Source organism: Myotis nattereri (assembly GCF_964212035.1).
Source record: "Myotis nattereri genome assembly, chromosome: 12".
Classification (NCBI taxonomy): Eukaryota; Metazoa; Chordata; class Mammalia; order Chiroptera; family Vespertilionidae; genus Myotis; species Myotis nattereri.
The window spans coordinates 11,571,398-11,588,133 of NC_138087.1; the positions used below are offsets into that span (position 1 = coordinate 11,571,398).

A 16,736-nucleotide genomic window follows, 5' to 3' on the forward strand; every position below is an offset into this window, starting at 1 on the left:
GATAAAATACTGCCATTTACAACAACAGGGAAAGCTCTCAAGTAAAATAAGTCAGATGGGAAAGGACAAGAACCATGTGGTTTCACTCATATATTCAATATAAAACAAAAAAGCAACAAATGAAGAAACGAAAGAAATTAAAAAAGAAAAAAGCTCACAGATAGAGACAACAGAATGGTGGTTACCAGAGGGGAAAGGAGCTGAGGGGAGGATACAGAGGGTAAAGGGGGTCAAATACAGGTGGGGCAAAAGTGGGTTTACAGCTGCAAGTATGCAAAACACAGAGTTCATTCTTGTGTGATTATTTTTTTAGTCTTTGTATTATTTTCCATACGAACAACTGTAAACCTACTTTTGCCCCACCCTGTATATGGTAACAAAAGGAGACTAGAAGTCAGGTAGTAAGCACATAACACAGTATATGGATGTTGTATTATAAAGTTATAAAGTTGTGCACCCAAAATTTATATCATGCTATTAAGCAATGTTACCCCAACAAATTTAATTAAAAAAAAAAAAAGATGTTGTCCTAACCAGTTTGGCTCAGTGGATAGAGCGTCGGCCTGCGGACTCAAGAGTCCCAGGTTCGATTCTGGTCAAGGGCATGAACCTTGGTTGCGGGCACATCGCCAGTGGGGAGTGTGCAGGAGGCAGCTGATCGATGTTTCTCTCTCATCGATGTTTCTAACTCTCTATCCCTCTCCCTTCCTCTCTGTAAAAAATCAAATATATGTTTTAAAAAAAAGATGTTTCCACTAGGATCACTAAAAAAAGAAACCCTCATCTGGGAGGCGGAGCCCCCGAATGTGAGAGGTGGCAGCTGTCAGCTAGCTGAGGGCTCCCCCAGAGCTGAAGGTAAACTCAGAGGAAGCCGAAGAGGACACATGTTAAGACAGCAAAAACACCCACTATAGGGAGCTCTAAAACAAATTTGAGACAATTAAGGAAAAATGATTGTCCTGATTCCAGAAGGAAACAACAAACCAACTAAAATGTATAACGGAAGCCCTGCCACCGTGGCTCAGTGGTTGAGCGTCAACCTATGAACCAGGAGGTCAGGGTTCCATTCCCGATCAGGGCACATGCCTGGGTTGTGGGCTCGATCCCAGTGTGGGGCGTGCAGGAGGCAGCCCATCAGTGATTCTCTCTCATCAGTGATGTTTCTAACTCTCTCTCCTTCTCCCTTCCTCTCAGGAATCAATACAAATATATTTTGAAAAAATAAAATAATAAAATGTATATCTGAAAACAGTATTTCATGCTTTATTTTTTGTTTTTTTTGTTTTTAAACCTCACCTAAGGATATTTTTTCCACTGATTTTTCAGAGAGAGTGGAAAGGAGGGGGTATGAGGGAGAGAGAGAGGGGAGAGAGAGAAAAATCATATGAAAGAGACACATCGATTGGTTATCTCCCAAACATGCCCTGCCCAGGGACTGGGGATCAAACCTGCAACCCAGGTACATGCCCTTGACCAGGAATCAAACCCTCCACCCTTTGATGGAGGCCGGTGCTCTAACCACTGAACCATGCCGGCCAGGGCACTTTTTCTTTTTCATGACTATACCTGTCCTTTCCAAACAAGAGTGAAAGGTAACAGTTCTAATTTCACAATTCTTCGTTTAATATGTCCTTTTCCTTCTGATCTACCTTCCATCTGCCAAGTTTCATCTTACTATACAGGCAGGTTTTCCTCCATTTTTAAATATGTTTTTATTGAGTTTTTAGAAAGAGAGAAAGTGGAGTGACAGAGAGATAGAAACGTTAATGAGAGAGGAATGTCATCAATTGGCTGTCTCCTGCATGCCCCCTACTAGGGATCGAGCCTGCAACCAAGACACGTGCCCTGACTAGGGAATCAAACTGGGGACCTCTTGGTTCATGAGCTGATGCTCAAACACTGAGCCACACCGGCTGGGCATTTTCCTCCATTTTTTTCACCCTTTGCAGAAACTTAATTATTTACATCTCTGTCACAAGATTAGTGACTATGATGTGTTTATTAGGCCACATATTCCACACCCGGTTTCCTCATTTATATGATGACTGGCTCTTTCTACACTTCCATTCTTATTTTTTACAGTGACTTTTAACAATAGTAGAGTCAATCAATGGACCCTAAAATAAATATAAATGCAAATTTCAGAAGTGTATAGCACATACTTGAAAATAATGCCTGTTATTTCATTCTCCCTGTACCAAGCCTGACCTATACCACATCTGACAGAATGTTTCAACTTTTATAAAACTGTGATGAAACCAAAAGTTACACAGAAATGGTTTTTCCTTAATAAGTCACCCCTCTTATCTTGATTCTAGAGATCTCACTTTCTATGTTCAGACTTGACCATAAACAAAACAAAAAAATCAGCTTTTGAACATTTATAAAAGCATTAACAAATTAAACTCAAAACTCCACCTTATTTTCTGCAATTATTAAATAATATTATGTAGCACAAGCAATATCTTAAAAAATCAAACTTGGTCTTTGCACCATTAGAGGCAAATAAGTGAAGAACCACCCATCAACCATTGCCCTGCACTCTACCTTAACTTGCTGGTGCTTGATAATCCACTGATGTGGTTCCCAACGTAGAGGAGAGGCAGGGGAAACAGCTTCGATGAAAAAGAATGAATATTTGGTTAGAACCACAGTTACATATTTTCCTTTAGATATAAAAACGGTGACATTCACTCCCCAGCAGGGTTAAGCAAGTACTTCTGAGTTCCCTTCCCTGCAATGAATGTGAACTGTCCAGAACCCAAAATACATTCACAAGTTTCTCCATGTGATCAAAACGGTTAGGTGTACATTGATACCCATACTATGAGGGAGCTGGATAGAAACAGAACTCTTGACCTTGTCCATATTAATAGACTATGCTTCTAAAGGAGGGCGCTGGAAAAGAACTCTCCTGAGTAGAGGCCCCTGGTTGGTGAGTTAAGGATGGGTGTTTACAGCTTATGCATCAAGTTCAAAAGGCTGTGAAAAGGTGTGCAAACTTCTGTTATTTGTGCTTACATTCACTCTTCTGGGCAAAAACAAAGTTTGTGGAGAGCGGCTACAGTGTTTGGACAGGTTCAAGCCTCAGACTAATGAGAGGGCACAGTCCTCTCATGGCCACATGCAAGTCCCAGCTTGGAGGGCAGGGCCCTCCCAGCACAATTATAGCCAACAGCTGTAGTTGTGAGCTTGAACCCATGGTCCGAACACGTGGCCCCACGTGCCTGAGTGAAGTGGGTTAGATAGAGTTCAGGTGCATGTAGTTGAGTAGGATCGAAACCCATGAGAATGCTGTAAACATCTTGACCACGCCCTTACTTTGCCTCGTGGAATCTGGCTATAAAATAAAGACACGGCTTGTAGTCCGTGGCGCTGTTGCTAGCTCTCCATCAGAGAGGCTCTCCATCAGAGAGGACAGCGTCCCACCCAGACCCAGCTTTTTTCTCTTGTCTGTCTTTTCTCCATCCTTCACTGCCCCGTCTCAGGGTCACTGAACCTGGCTGAGCTGGCGCGGCACATAAGGCTCCCAATGTGGGGCTGAGTATGCCATGGCCGTGCCAGCTCGCCACAAAAGGTGGTTTATATCTCTCACTGGAATGTCACAAGATTGGTGACCCCTTCAAAAAATGTGTATCCCAGACACATTACTTTGTTTTAAAAGCCTAAAATAATTATCTACCTAAATCAAACAACACACGTTGTACTTGAATTAGGTTTACTGAGCACTGAGCTCCTGAATTATTTTCTGATTGTCAAGAAATACTAGTATATTGTGACAGAGGAACCAAGATGGTGGCACAGGTAAACAATGGCACTCACCTCCGTCAGCAAGCACATCAATATTGAAAATAAAATACAGAATAACCATCTTTCATAACTGCCTGAAATCTGGCTGAATGGAAGTTCTACAACTAGAGAATTCAAGAAGAAGGCACGTTGAGACTGATAGGAGTGGCAGAGGCATGGAATGGACTGGTCCCACACCCATGTGTGGTGTGTGGTTTTTTTGGGGTTTTTTTATTGATTAAGGTATTACATATGTGTTCTTATCCTCCCATTTTTAGTTCCATTTTTAGTTTTTTGAGGAAACTCCATACTGTTCTCCACAGTGGCTGCACCAGTCTGCATTCCCACCAGCAGCGCAGGAGGGTTCCTTTTTCTCTGCATCCTCTCCAGCACTTGTCATTTGTTGATGATAGCCATTCGGACAGATGTGAGGTGGTACCTCATTGTCGTTTTGATTTGCATCGCTCGGATGATTAATGACTTTGAGCATGTTTTCATATGTCTCTTGGCCTTCCGTATGTCCTCTTTTGAAAAGTGTCTATTTAGGTCCTTTGTCCATTTTTTTGATTGGATTTTTTATCTTCCTTTTGTTAAGTTGTATGAGTTCCCTGTAAATGTTGGAGATTAAACCCTTATCGGTGATAACATTGGCAAATATGTTCTCCCATGCAGTGGGCTTTCTTGTTGTTTTGTTGATGGTTTCTTTTGCTGTGCAGAAGCTTTTAATTTTGATGTAGTTCCATTTGTTTTCTCTTTAGTTTCCAATGCCCTAGGAGCTGTATCAGTGAAGTAGTTGCTTCAGCATATGTCTGAGATTTTGCTGCCTGTGGATTCCTCTAATATTGTTATGGTTTCCCATCTTATATTTAAGTCCTTTATCCATTCTGAGTTTATTTTTGTGTATGGTGTAAGTTGGTGATCTAGTTTCATTTTTTTTTTTCATGTATCTGTCCAATTTTCCCAACACCATTTATTGAAGAGACTGTCTTGACTCCATTCTATGCTCTTGCCTCCTTTGTCAAATATTAATTGAGCATAGTGGTTTGGGTTGATTTCTGGGTTCTCTATTCTATTCCATTGATCTATATGTCTGTTCTTGTGCCAGTACCAGGAAGTTTTGAGAACAGTGGCTTTGTAATACAGCTTGATATCTGGGATTGAGATCCCTCCTACTTTGTTCTTCTTTCTCAGGATTGCTGCAGCTATTCGGGGTCTTTTTTAATTCCAGATGAATTTTTAGAGAGTTTGTTCTAGGTCTGTGAAATATGTCATTGGTATTTTAATGGGGAGTGCACTGAATCTATAGATTACTTTTGGTAGAATGGACATTTTAATGATGTTGATTCTACCAATCCATGAACATGGTATGTTCTCCCATCTGTTTATGTCTTCCTCTATCTCTTTTTTCAACGTCCTGTAGTTTTCTGAGTACAGGTCTTTTACCTCCTTAGTTAAGTTTATTCCTAGGTATCTTAATTTTTTTGGTGCGATGGTAAATGGGATTTTTTTCAGTCTCTCTTTCTGTAAGTTCACTATTGGTGTATAGAAATGCAATAGATTTCTTGGCATTAATTTTGTATCCTGCTACATTGCCAAATTTATTTATTAAGTCTAATAATTTTTTGATGGAGTCTTTAGGGTTTTCTATGTACAGTATCATGTCATCTGCGAATAATGACAGTTTTACATCTTCTTTTCCAATTTGGATACATTTTATTTCTTCTTCTTGTCTAATTGCTATGGCTAGAACTTCCAGAACTATGTTGAACAGAAGTGGTGAAAGTGGGCATCCCTGTCTCGTTCCTGTTCTTAAGGGAAATAAGTTTAGGTTTTGCCCATTGAGTATGATGCTGACTGTAGGTTTGTCATATAAGACGTTTATTATGTTGAGGTATGATCCCTCTATTCCCATTTTGCTGAGGGTTTTTATCAAGAAAGGATGTTGGAATTTGTCAAATGCTTTTTCGGCATCAATTGATATGACTATGTGATTCTTATCTCTCAATTTTTTTATGTGATGTATCACGTTTATTGATTTGCGGATATTGTACCATCCTTGCATCCCCTGGATAAATCCTACTTGGTCATAGTGTATGATCTTTCTGATGTACTGCTGGATCCGATTTGCTAAGATTTTCTTGAGGATTTTGGCATCTATGTTCATAAAGGATATTGGCCTGTAATTCTCTTTCATTGTGTTGTCTTTCTGGTTTTGGTATTACGGTAATGCTGGCTTCATAGAATGAGCTTGGAAGTATTCCTTCCTTTTGAATTTTTTGGAATAGTCTGAGGAGGATAGGTTTTAGTTCTTCCTTGAATGTTTGATGAAACTCCCCTGTGAAGCCATCTGGCCCCGGGCTTTTGTTTGCTGGAAGCTTTTTTTTTTTTTAAATATATTTTATTGATTTTTTGCAGAGAGGAAGGGAGAGAGATAGAGAGTTAGAAACATCGATGAGAGAGAAACATCGATCAGCTGCTTCCTGTACATCTCCTACTGGGGATATGCCCGCAACCCAGGTACATGCCCCTGACCGGAATCGAACCTGGGACCCTTCAGTCCGCAGGCCGACGCTCTATCCACTGAGCCAAACCGGTTTTGGCTGTTTGCTGGAAGCTTTTTGATGACTGCTTCAATTTCTTCCATAGTTATCGGCCTATTGAGATTTTTAGATTCTTCCTGATTGAGTTTTGGAAGGTTGTATTTTTCTAGGAATATGTCCATTTCCCGCAGGTTGTCTAGTTTGTTGGAGTAGAGTTGTTCATAGTATTTTTTAACAATCCTTTGTATTTCCATGGGGTTTGTTGTTATTTTGTAATTTGTTTATTGTTAGTCTATTAAGCATGCCTTTAATTTATCTTCATAGAAAAGAAACTGTAGGTGACCAGGCCATTACTAAATTTCCCCAGAGCAAACAGGATGTGGGGGTGGGGAAAGAAAGAATACAAGCGGTAGAAGTGGCTGATAACACAGATCCTAGGAAAATTCCCTAGACAACGAGAGGTAAATAAAAAAGGCCCAGCCCATTAATTACTAAGTCTCTTGGTGATCCTGCCAAATGGATTCCCGCTCTTAGGGGCATTCTTAAAAATCTCATTTTCGCCATGTTTTTATTTCCCAGTCCGTCATTTGAAATTTGGATAGATGAGACATTTCTCACAATTTAGGGATGCCATATGGGACTTCTACACCACTGAAGAGAAAAAGGCTAGCTTAAGGGGCAGGCGCCCCACCCGATTTTGGGTGGCCTCTTGGCCTAAGCCCCATCTCTTCACGGATGGTATAAAATAGGCCCCAGACTCTATTTCTTTGGAAGATGGCGAAAATGACACAAAGAAAATATACAGGCTGTGTTTGGGCAACAAGATTAGTGTTTCCATAATAATGGGTAGTTCCTGAATAATAATAGACAGCATTCCAAGGTTACCTCCCGGGTCCTGGGGGCACTCCTGTTTTTATAAAGGAAAATAAAATAAAGTAATACTTTAACATTAAAGCCACTGAAAGTCAGTAAGTTATCTCTGTTACAGAATTGGCCAAGGAAAATGCCTTGGGTAATAATAATTGACTTTAAAATCTCACCCTACCTGGTTTGGCTCAGTGGATAGAGCTTTGGCCTGCGGTCTGAAGGGTCCTGGGTTCGATTCTAGTCAAGGGCATATACCCAGGTTTCAGGCTCAATCCCCAGTGTGGGGCATGCAAGAGGCAGCCAATCGATGATTCTCTCTCATCATTGATGTTTCTATCTCTCCCTCTCCTTTCCTCTCTAAAGTCAATAAAAATATTTTTTAAAAATAAAAATAAAAAAACAAAATCTCAAAGTTGTTAAGGCAAAACATCCTATATAATAAGAGAGAAACATGTAAATTGACCATCCCTCCACTATGCTCACCAGCCAATCAGGAGTGAGTATGCAAATTAACCCAAGAAAGGTGACTGGTTAAGTTGCATACACAGGCACTGGGCAGAGACCAGAGCGGGAGAGCCGATGGCTTGGGGGGATATGGCTCCCTAGGTCGCTCCCTGCAAGCCACTGGAGCGGGAGAGCCAGAGGCTTGGGGGGACGTGGCTCCCTCCGTCGCTGGGATAGCGACGGAGGGAGCCACGCCTCCCAAGCCACCAGGTGGAGAGCAGAGAGGGAGAGCAGGTGGAGAGTGGAGTGGCTTGGGGTTCCCCACGCTGCCAGATGGACAGCAGAGTGGGAGAGCTGGTGGCTTGGAGGACTTGGCAGAGTGAGAGGCCATGGGACAGAGACAGACCAGGAAGGGAAAACCAAGAGCATGGGGAGCACCAGGAATTCTGGGAATAGTAGTTCTGGTGGTAGCCCCAGGACCAGAAGTGGAAGCCCAGAATGTGGGGAGCACCAAGAATGCTGGGAATCATAGTTCTGGTGACAGACAGATCTCCTAGACCAGTGGTCAGTAAACTGCAGCTTGCGAGACACATGCGGCTCTTTAGCCCATTGAGTGTGGCTCTTCCACAAAATACTGACTTCTGCGCATGGGCCACGAAGTTTCAATCGCACTGTACGAGCGCGCCCGCACGTGGTATTTTGTGGAAGAGCCACACTCAAGGGGCCAAAGAGCCACATGTGTCTTGCGAGCCGCAGTTTGCCAACCACTGTCCTAGACACTAGAGCAAAGTGAGCCTGGAGCGAGTTCCTGTTGCAGTGGGGGATGGAGGGAAAGTGAAGGTGAGAGACATAAGTAAAATCAGAGTGTCTAGGAAAAATTAAAGGGAAGATATCCTAAAACTTCCAGGAAATCTCCACCAATGAAGCAAAGAAAAAAAAATGCCTCTATTATTCTGTGAGCAACAAACCAAACTGAGTTGGGGTCTCAGACAATTCGCTCATATGATTGCAATGACAGACAGAAACTCCCGGATTGGAGAGGGCTCCCCTGAGGGTTCCCAGATTGGAGAGGGTGCAGGTCGGGCTGAGGGACCCCCACACCCCCCCAGTGCATGAATGTTGTGCACTGGGCCTCTAGTATATAACTAAAATGAAGGGTATATGATAAATCTTTTTCAGTGGTCATTATATATGTCTATACACAATCTTCAAAAGTTTTTGACAACTCAAAAGTTTTGGAACATTGCTGGATTAAATGGTAAACATCTAAATATTCCAAAAAGTTTTAAGTTCACCTGGTTTTACCTTTTACTATAGAAAATCTAAAAATATATTTCTTAAAGGTGAGAATATTCATAAATGTCAATGCTGGCTGTTTACTTTTAATTGTCATTGGAAAATTAAGGTTTAAATATTGTATGGTTTTAACTGTGCAAGTTGCGGATGGTATATGCAAGTTGATGACAGAGAGAATGAACATTAGAGTGGAAATACTTAATGGAAGGTCTACGGCATGGTTATGCATTTTTGAAGGACATAGAAAGAAGGTTTGAAGGCTAATTTGAAAGTGTGAAATTTGTGAAGGTTGCGTATGTGATGAGAAATGTTGAAAGAAAGAAGTTATAAAATTAACTATTTACAAGAATTGTAAAAGGGCCATTTTACTCTGAGCAAGAAAGTGAGGTTTCGGTCTCCAAGCCTGGCAGGACAAGGTTGCTGGCTACTTCTTAAGCTAAACCAGAATATTCAGCAGCAGAATTTTAATACAGGAGCATACATAATGCCTCAGATCCCCACCCAGCCTGCTCTTCAGATTGGCTGAGGGGTGGGGCGGCATCTATGCTTCATGGTTCAAATGTATAAGTTTGCTTACTTTGCTTTTGCAATAAAGATGCCTACTTAAATTACTTAATAAGTTAGCTTTTCACAATATAATCAAGGTCTCATATAAACTCATTTATATGAGAAGCCAATATTTTATGAGCAATTGGTTCTAACAAAGTCCAAAGTAAAATTTGCATATATATGCAAATAAGCACTAGCCAAAAAGAATACTGTTTAAAAGTAAATTTAAGCTTAATAAAGAGAAAATTAAAAATCTCTTCCACTACTATTTACAAAGTAAACTAAAAATTATTATTCAAGCATTAAATCTCACCATTAATAAGACACCATAAAAAAAGGTTACTTTTACTTGAAATGTATGCATTGCAGTATTGGTCAGCATGTTTCTTTCCTACCTGTTTTTCTGAAAAGCAACCAAGTTGGTTGTTCTGTTTAAAAGAAAGTAAAAGTCTTTAATGTAGCGATTTATGTCAAGCCCACAGGAAAAGCAAACTTTAGCAATGTTTACCCAATTAAAAAGAAACTCCCTCAATGGGGCTTAAAAATTGCTCCGAAAAAGGTACAGAAAGAAACGCCCTTCAAATATCTAGGAACTGTAATTGAAAATCAATGTATTAGGCCTCAAAAGATAGAAATACAAAAGAATTGCCTTAAGACCTTAAGTGACTTTTAGAAATTATTAGAGGACATTCATTAGTTAAGACCTTATCTAAAAATCTCTACAGAAGAAATGACAAATTTATTCAATATACTTAGGGGTGACTCTAATCTTTCCTCACCTCAAACATTAACAAATGAAGCTAGGAAGGAGTTACTAGGAATTGAGCAGGGAATCTCCTCATCCCAAGTAGCATGGGTACAGCCCGAATTGCCTTTATTAGGACAGATAAAACCTACTGCAAATAGTCCCACTGGAGTCATCTTCCAAAATAAAAGCTCTCTTACTATTATTGAGTGGGTCCACCTAGGGCAGTGGTCAGCAAACTGTGGCTCACGAGCCACATGCGGCTCTTTGGCCCCTTGAGTGTGGCTCTTCCACAAAATACCACGTGCGGGCGCACACGTACAGTGCGATTGAAACTTCGTGGCCCATGTGCAGATGTTGGTTTTCGGAAAGGAGATAGATGAAACAAGTATACAAGATGAGTGTGGATGCGAGAGTTGGAAGGGGTCGACCTCAGCGAACGGACCTCAATCAGATTGAGGACGTTTTTAGCAAAGGCCAGCTTAGGAGTACCCTAATTAAGTTAATAACAATGTACCTACCTATATAGTTTAAGTTTAAAAAATTTGGCTCTCAAAAGAAATTTCAATCGTTGTACTGTTGACATTTGGCTCTGTTGACTAGTGAGTTTGCCGACCACTGACCTAGGGCATCAATCCTCTAAAACTGTAGGTACATATATAGAACTCATGGCTCAATTACTATCTCAACTCAGAAAGCACTGCAGGCAGCTCAGAACAGAAGAACCCCAATGCATCTATCTTCCCCTCACTGGAAAGCAATTAGAAATGTTATTTCAGACTGATTTAAATTGGCAGATTAGACTAAGAAGATATTCAGGAGAATTTAGTTGTCACCTACTAAAAAACAAGTTACTACAATTTTTATATTATACCCCTATTATACCAAAAAATACAGGAACCCATTCCTGGAGCATTAACTGTTTTTACCAATGGTTCATCTAATGGCAAAGCTGTTTATCATATGATGAATTCAGACCGAGTCATCCAGACCAGTCACACTTCTGTGCAAAGAATTGAATTAGAAGCTGTCAAGGCTGCATTGCAGACTTTCCAGGAGCCTCTCAATGTTATTTCTGATTCTGCCTATAGTGCTGGCCTGGTAAACAGAATTGAGACTACTCAGTTAAAATGGCTCAGTGACCAAAGTCTATTTATACTATTTAAACAGGTACAGCAAATTGTACAGCAAAGACAATATCCCTTTTTATTACTCATATTAGGGCTCATACCACCCTGCCTGGTCCTTTAACAAAAGGAAATGCATACAATTACAACAGGCACATTACGGGAATACCGTACAATTGCCAAGGACAGGCAATTATAGAACGCCAACAGCAGCGACTAAAATCCCAACTTGAAAAACAAAAAGGGGGAATAGTGATGCTGGAGAAATCTCCTGTAGGTAGACTACACCAAGCCTTAATTACTTTAAAATTTTTCACTTGTAATGCTGATGGCAAGACACCTATGGACTTACACTGGTGTCAGAATAAGCCAGAAGAAAAAGGGCTTGATCAAATGGAAGGATCCTGAGTCTAGTTTATGAAAAGGTCCCAACTTTATTAACCTTTGGTCGAGAATATGCTTGTGTATTTCCAGAAAACTCCTCCAAGCCCATGTGGATTCCTGCAAGGAACATTAAACTTCAACATGGATCTGAGGGAGGAATTGATGAAACTAATGAGGACCTTGCACCTGGAGCCTTGTCTTGTACCTGTGGCTGCAGACAATCGACTACTCCAGCCAAAGACAGCAGTAGCCCCAAGCAAGATGCTGAAGATAAGGAATGGAAGGAGAACGAGACAGACAAGACAGATGACAAACAGTCCGCAGATGACCTGGGGGATGGTAAAGAAGACAGTCCAGAAAGCTCAGCGAGTTTGTGAGAAAACAAGAACCCTGAGAATGTTTTCCTTGCCATGCTAGCAGTCATCAGTTGTGCAAAGGTGCAGGTTGCCCTGGACAAAGCCAGAGAAGGATGGACCTGCACTGTCATTGCCCACCATTTGTCCACCATCCCAAACTCAAATATCATGGCTGTCATGTCACAGGGGACAGTGATTGAGAAGGGGACCCATAAAGAACTGATGGCCAAGGAAGGAGCCTACTACAAACTAGTTCCTTAGACGCCTGGCAGCCATTTAAAAAGGACTTGAAAGAATTTAATCCCTTTCACTGGATCTCTTTACATCTGCCTCTTAGCATAACCACTATTGTCTGTCTCAATCTTGTTCTTATGTGTTTAATTCTAGTCTGCAGACACGAAATGAAGAGTCTTAAAAGGACTTGAGCCCTGCAGACGGCATACACCTTTCAAGATTTATTAAGAAAACAAAAAGGGGGAGATGCAGGTAGCCACCACTTGCCAATATTGTCATGAGAGTGCATCAAGGAACATGGAAGGCTGATGGACCTTGGGCGTTAGTAGGGCTGATGCTAAGCACCAATTGTTCGATTGTTCCGTGTTGAGATAGTGGTGACACAAGGCAATTCCCTAACCTGATAATCCTTTTACTATTTACCAAACGTTACCTTTGATATGCCTGTATGCATTGCTAGAGGGCAAGATGTGTATCTAAAATTGAATGAAAAGCAGACAGGACCGAGTCTTGGTATGTCTCTTCAAGAAAGAGGCTCCGCCTGGCCCCCAATGCCTTCTAAATTCATATTTCGTGTATAGTATTTTCATTTGTGCGTCAGTCCCTCCTTCAGATCCTGAACCCCACTGCAAAGGTCACGGCCGTTATGTAATATTTTCACATCTTCCATCAGAGCTATATGTCCTTTTACTCACATACCTTTACAGGAATTTTCTTGTCAAAATCAGGGAAGTGAATTATTTTATTTAGCTTGGACACATACAGTATCATTATGGTAGCCGCCATCTAAAAAAGGGGGGGAAAAGAAACTTCAGCAAAATATGTGGACTGTTTGAGGTACAAAGACATCAGAAGAAAACAGATTCATCAAAAAGCAATATAGCTGCCATAGCTGGTTTGCTCAGTGAATAGAGCACCAGCCTGCAGACTGAAGCATCATAGGTTCCATTCCAGTCAAGGGCACATGTCTGGGTTGCAGGCTTGATTCCCAATAGGGGAGGGGAGGCAGTGATTCTCTCTCATCATTGATGTTTCTATATTTCTCTCCCTCTCCCTTTATCTCTGAAATCAATAAAAATATTTTTTAAAAAATGGATAAGAGAGAATCATTGACCGGCTGCCTCCTGCACGGCCCCTACTGGGGATCGGACCTGAAACCCGGACATGTGCCCTTGATCAGAATCGAACCTGGAATGCTTCAGTATGCAGGCCCGTGCTCTATCCACTGAGCCAAACCAGCTAGGACTAGGATGCAAAAATTTAAAGACTCCTTCAACATGGTCATAATCCTAAACCTTGATCCCAATAAGTTTACAAACTTAATACTTATGATAGATTCATATAACTGGAACCCATGCTGAATTATAACTGTGGTTTGCATTTATGAGTTACTTTATAATTCTTACAGAAATATACTAACACTTATTTAAAATATTCTGTAATTCAGACTTTTAAAAATAGGTCTGCTGGCCTCTTCCCCCAACATTAAAAATCAAAAAGCCTTTATTTACCTTGAGTACAGCAGGGATTTTATTTGCCTCAGGGATTACAAAGGACAGCTTATCACTAATCTTTTAAATGCTTTTCTGTACGTATTTTCACAATGAAATATAAAGATGACATATTTTTTCACCTTAAGGAAATATATTGTTTGTTTTTTCCCCTAACATGATGTTTCAAAGAGTACCTTATTAGCAAAACATGGAACCAGAACAATGTTTAATCATATAAATGACAGCTTTTCAGGATTCACAATTACACAGTTAACAAGATATAATTTCCATAATTTTAATTTTTTTCTCCCTATAAATTAAAGCAAAGCAGGACAAATAAAACCTCTGATGCCTGTTACCACTTATCTATGGAAATCACCAGCCTATGACCAAAAGAATAAACAATCCACAAATTAATATTAATGGGAAATTTCAGAAACAGCCAAGCAGGTTAGTCCGAAAGATTTTCCAGGTCAACTTTATACCTGAGAACAAAAATCACAAACCACAGGAAGCAAACATGTTCTGTTTGGCCCATCGAGAGTCTTGTGAAATTGGATCCAATGCTGGCATTTACCAGTGGGAGATCTGACATAAAAACTCAAACACCTGCTTCTCTTGAAAAAACTCTGGAGTTCTGATAATCAGGGCCCCGTGGGCCGTACTCATCTCCGTACCCTTTTCCTCTCTGGCACACCAGCTTCAACCGAGTCGCAGGTGCACATCTCAATGGTAGCTGTGTTCCCGGTACCACCCTCGGCCCCCAGCCATTCCTTTGTTACCCACCAGACAGACCTTGGAAACTGCAGTCTTCTGGCCCCTTGTTTTAAAGTAATTAAATTTCATTAAGGAAATTAAAATCAGTACTTGTTTTTCCTACAGATACACTGTTCCTAAATTCTAGAATGACATAAAATATGTGTTATTTCATATTACTTCACCAAAAGTACCATGATGAGATGAATACATTTGTAAGCCACAGTCATACACAAAAGCACTGAAAACTGCACCACGTGTACTGACTAATTAAGAGGTTGACTTTTTTTTCCACTTACCTGTCCAATTCCAAGAACAATTGGTGATGGGAAACTACAAAACAAAACAAAACATAGAATAACAAGTGATTTTAGCAACTCATAAAAATTTGGGGACAGTCTATAATACACAGTGATAGGCGTTATTTAAAAAGTCTTCAACTTTTTTTCCACCTTAGATGAAATCTTAACATCAAATTCGTTCACTTTTTATCTGTTGGTTTCTCTTTTACTTTTTAAACTGATGGTTGCAAAACCTGGCAAACTTTATTGCCCCTTGAGCTGGACTGTCCTTATATTAACAAACATCATGATTATGTATATAGGAAGCCAAGGGAAAAATTATCAGAAGTAATGAATACTTGGGCAAGATTATTGGATACAAGACCAACATATAAAAAATATCTCTATACCAGAAAGACACAAAGAAAATGAAAATCTTAAAGACATCATTTACACTAGCACCAAAAAACACCAACTAACGCTAACTGGGTATTTTATGGTTCAAGGAATTATTTCTACATTTTCAGGTACAAAATGACGCTGGGCCTTTTGTTTTATGGGCAGCAGCCGCTCGTGGCATCTCTAACCGCCGGACAGGAGGGTCACCTGCCTGGTGCTGCACTGGACCCGCCCTGCGAGGGCCGCCCACGCAGCCCCCGGAGCCACACCCCACACTGCGGGCGAGGCCAGCAGTATTGCACCCCAACTTGAGGTTAGGGAGGAAAAACCATCAGCAGAAGCAAACCCTCTACAAGGCTTTGTCTGTCAGCAGTTGGGGAGGAAGGGGTTCCTGCAGGGCTGACCTGTGTTCCGCTGGCCCCATGAAGAGGCCCACGCTGGTGCGGTGGTCGCAGGCAGAGACCCCCGTCCCACCCCCCCAGGAAAGTGGCCGGTCGCACGGACTTTGAGGCTTGTGTTCACTTTGCCCTCAGCCCCTTCTCCAGCAGCATCCCCTGTCCTTCCTGCAGAGCTTGAGGCCGAGGGCTTTCCGTCTTGCCCAGAGCCTGGTTAGGACCGGACCGTCCACTCACGTAGTCCACAATGACCTGAGGCTTTTTGGTGATTTCTACCACCAGGTCCTTCTGGTCAGCCCCTGGCCCCAGCCTGCTGGGCCCTTGCCCACCCCTGGCTCTCCCTCCGCTAGGCTGCTTGGCGTGAATGACCAGTGGCCCACTCCTCGGAAGTCTCCATGCCTCCTGGTGTCAGAGCTGAGCCGGCCTGCGTGGGCGTGGCCTGCATGCCCTCCTCCACAGCCTTCCCCATGGGCCCCACACCCTGGAGGTGTGGGCAGGTTTGGCAGCTTCAAGACCAGGAGAAGCAACGTCGCCTCCTCGCCTTGGGTGATGTTTATCTTTTTTAAACAAGAGTCCTTCTTATGTCTTAGAAATACATATTGCAATGCCTATAATGATATCTACACTAATAAAAGACAAACATGCAAATTGACCGTACTTTTGTTACACCTTAAGCCATGCCCACCAGCCAATCAGAGCAACTATATGCAAATTAACCCAACCAAGATGGCGGCCGGCAGCCACGGAGCTGGAGCAAGCAGAAGGCTTGGTTGCCCCAATGATGGAGGAAGCCACGCTTCCCGCCTGCTGTGGTGGCTCTGAGCTCCACTCAAAGCAACAAAGTTTCAATTAGAGAAGGTAAATAAACCCCAGATATCTGGTTTCAGCTGGCCGTGGCCACGGAGCTGGACCGAGCAGGAAGCTTCCCTCCTGCCCACCCTGGTCAGCTCTTAGCTCCTCTCAAGGCTACAAAGTTTCAATTATAGAAGGTAAATAAATCCAAGAATAAAAAAAAAGAAAAAAAGGAGAGGCTGGGAGCTTCTGTCGCAGGGGGGCTTGGCCAGCCTGAAAACAGCCCTCA

The 16,736-nt window shown here is 41.7% G+C and overlaps 1 protein-coding gene across 2 annotated transcripts in view; it reads right to left on the reverse strand.

Annotated features, from left to right (window-relative positions):
- SLC35D2 (solute carrier family 35 member D2) overlaps positions 1–16,736 on the reverse strand; it is a 56,105-nt gene that overhangs the window by 29,909 nt on the left and 9,460 nt on the right. For both annotated transcript variants that reach the window (XM_081104211.1, XM_081104212.1), the window contains exons 2-4: positions 14,880–14,913; positions 13,031–13,117; positions 2,548–2,615 (exon numbers count right to left, since the gene is read on the reverse strand). In XM_081104211.1, the coding sequence (XP_080960337.1) occupies positions 2,548–2,615; positions 13,031–13,117; positions 14,880–14,913 (189 nt within the window). The remainder of the gene's footprint in view (positions 1–2,547; positions 2,616–13,030; positions 13,118–14,879; positions 14,914–16,736) is intronic.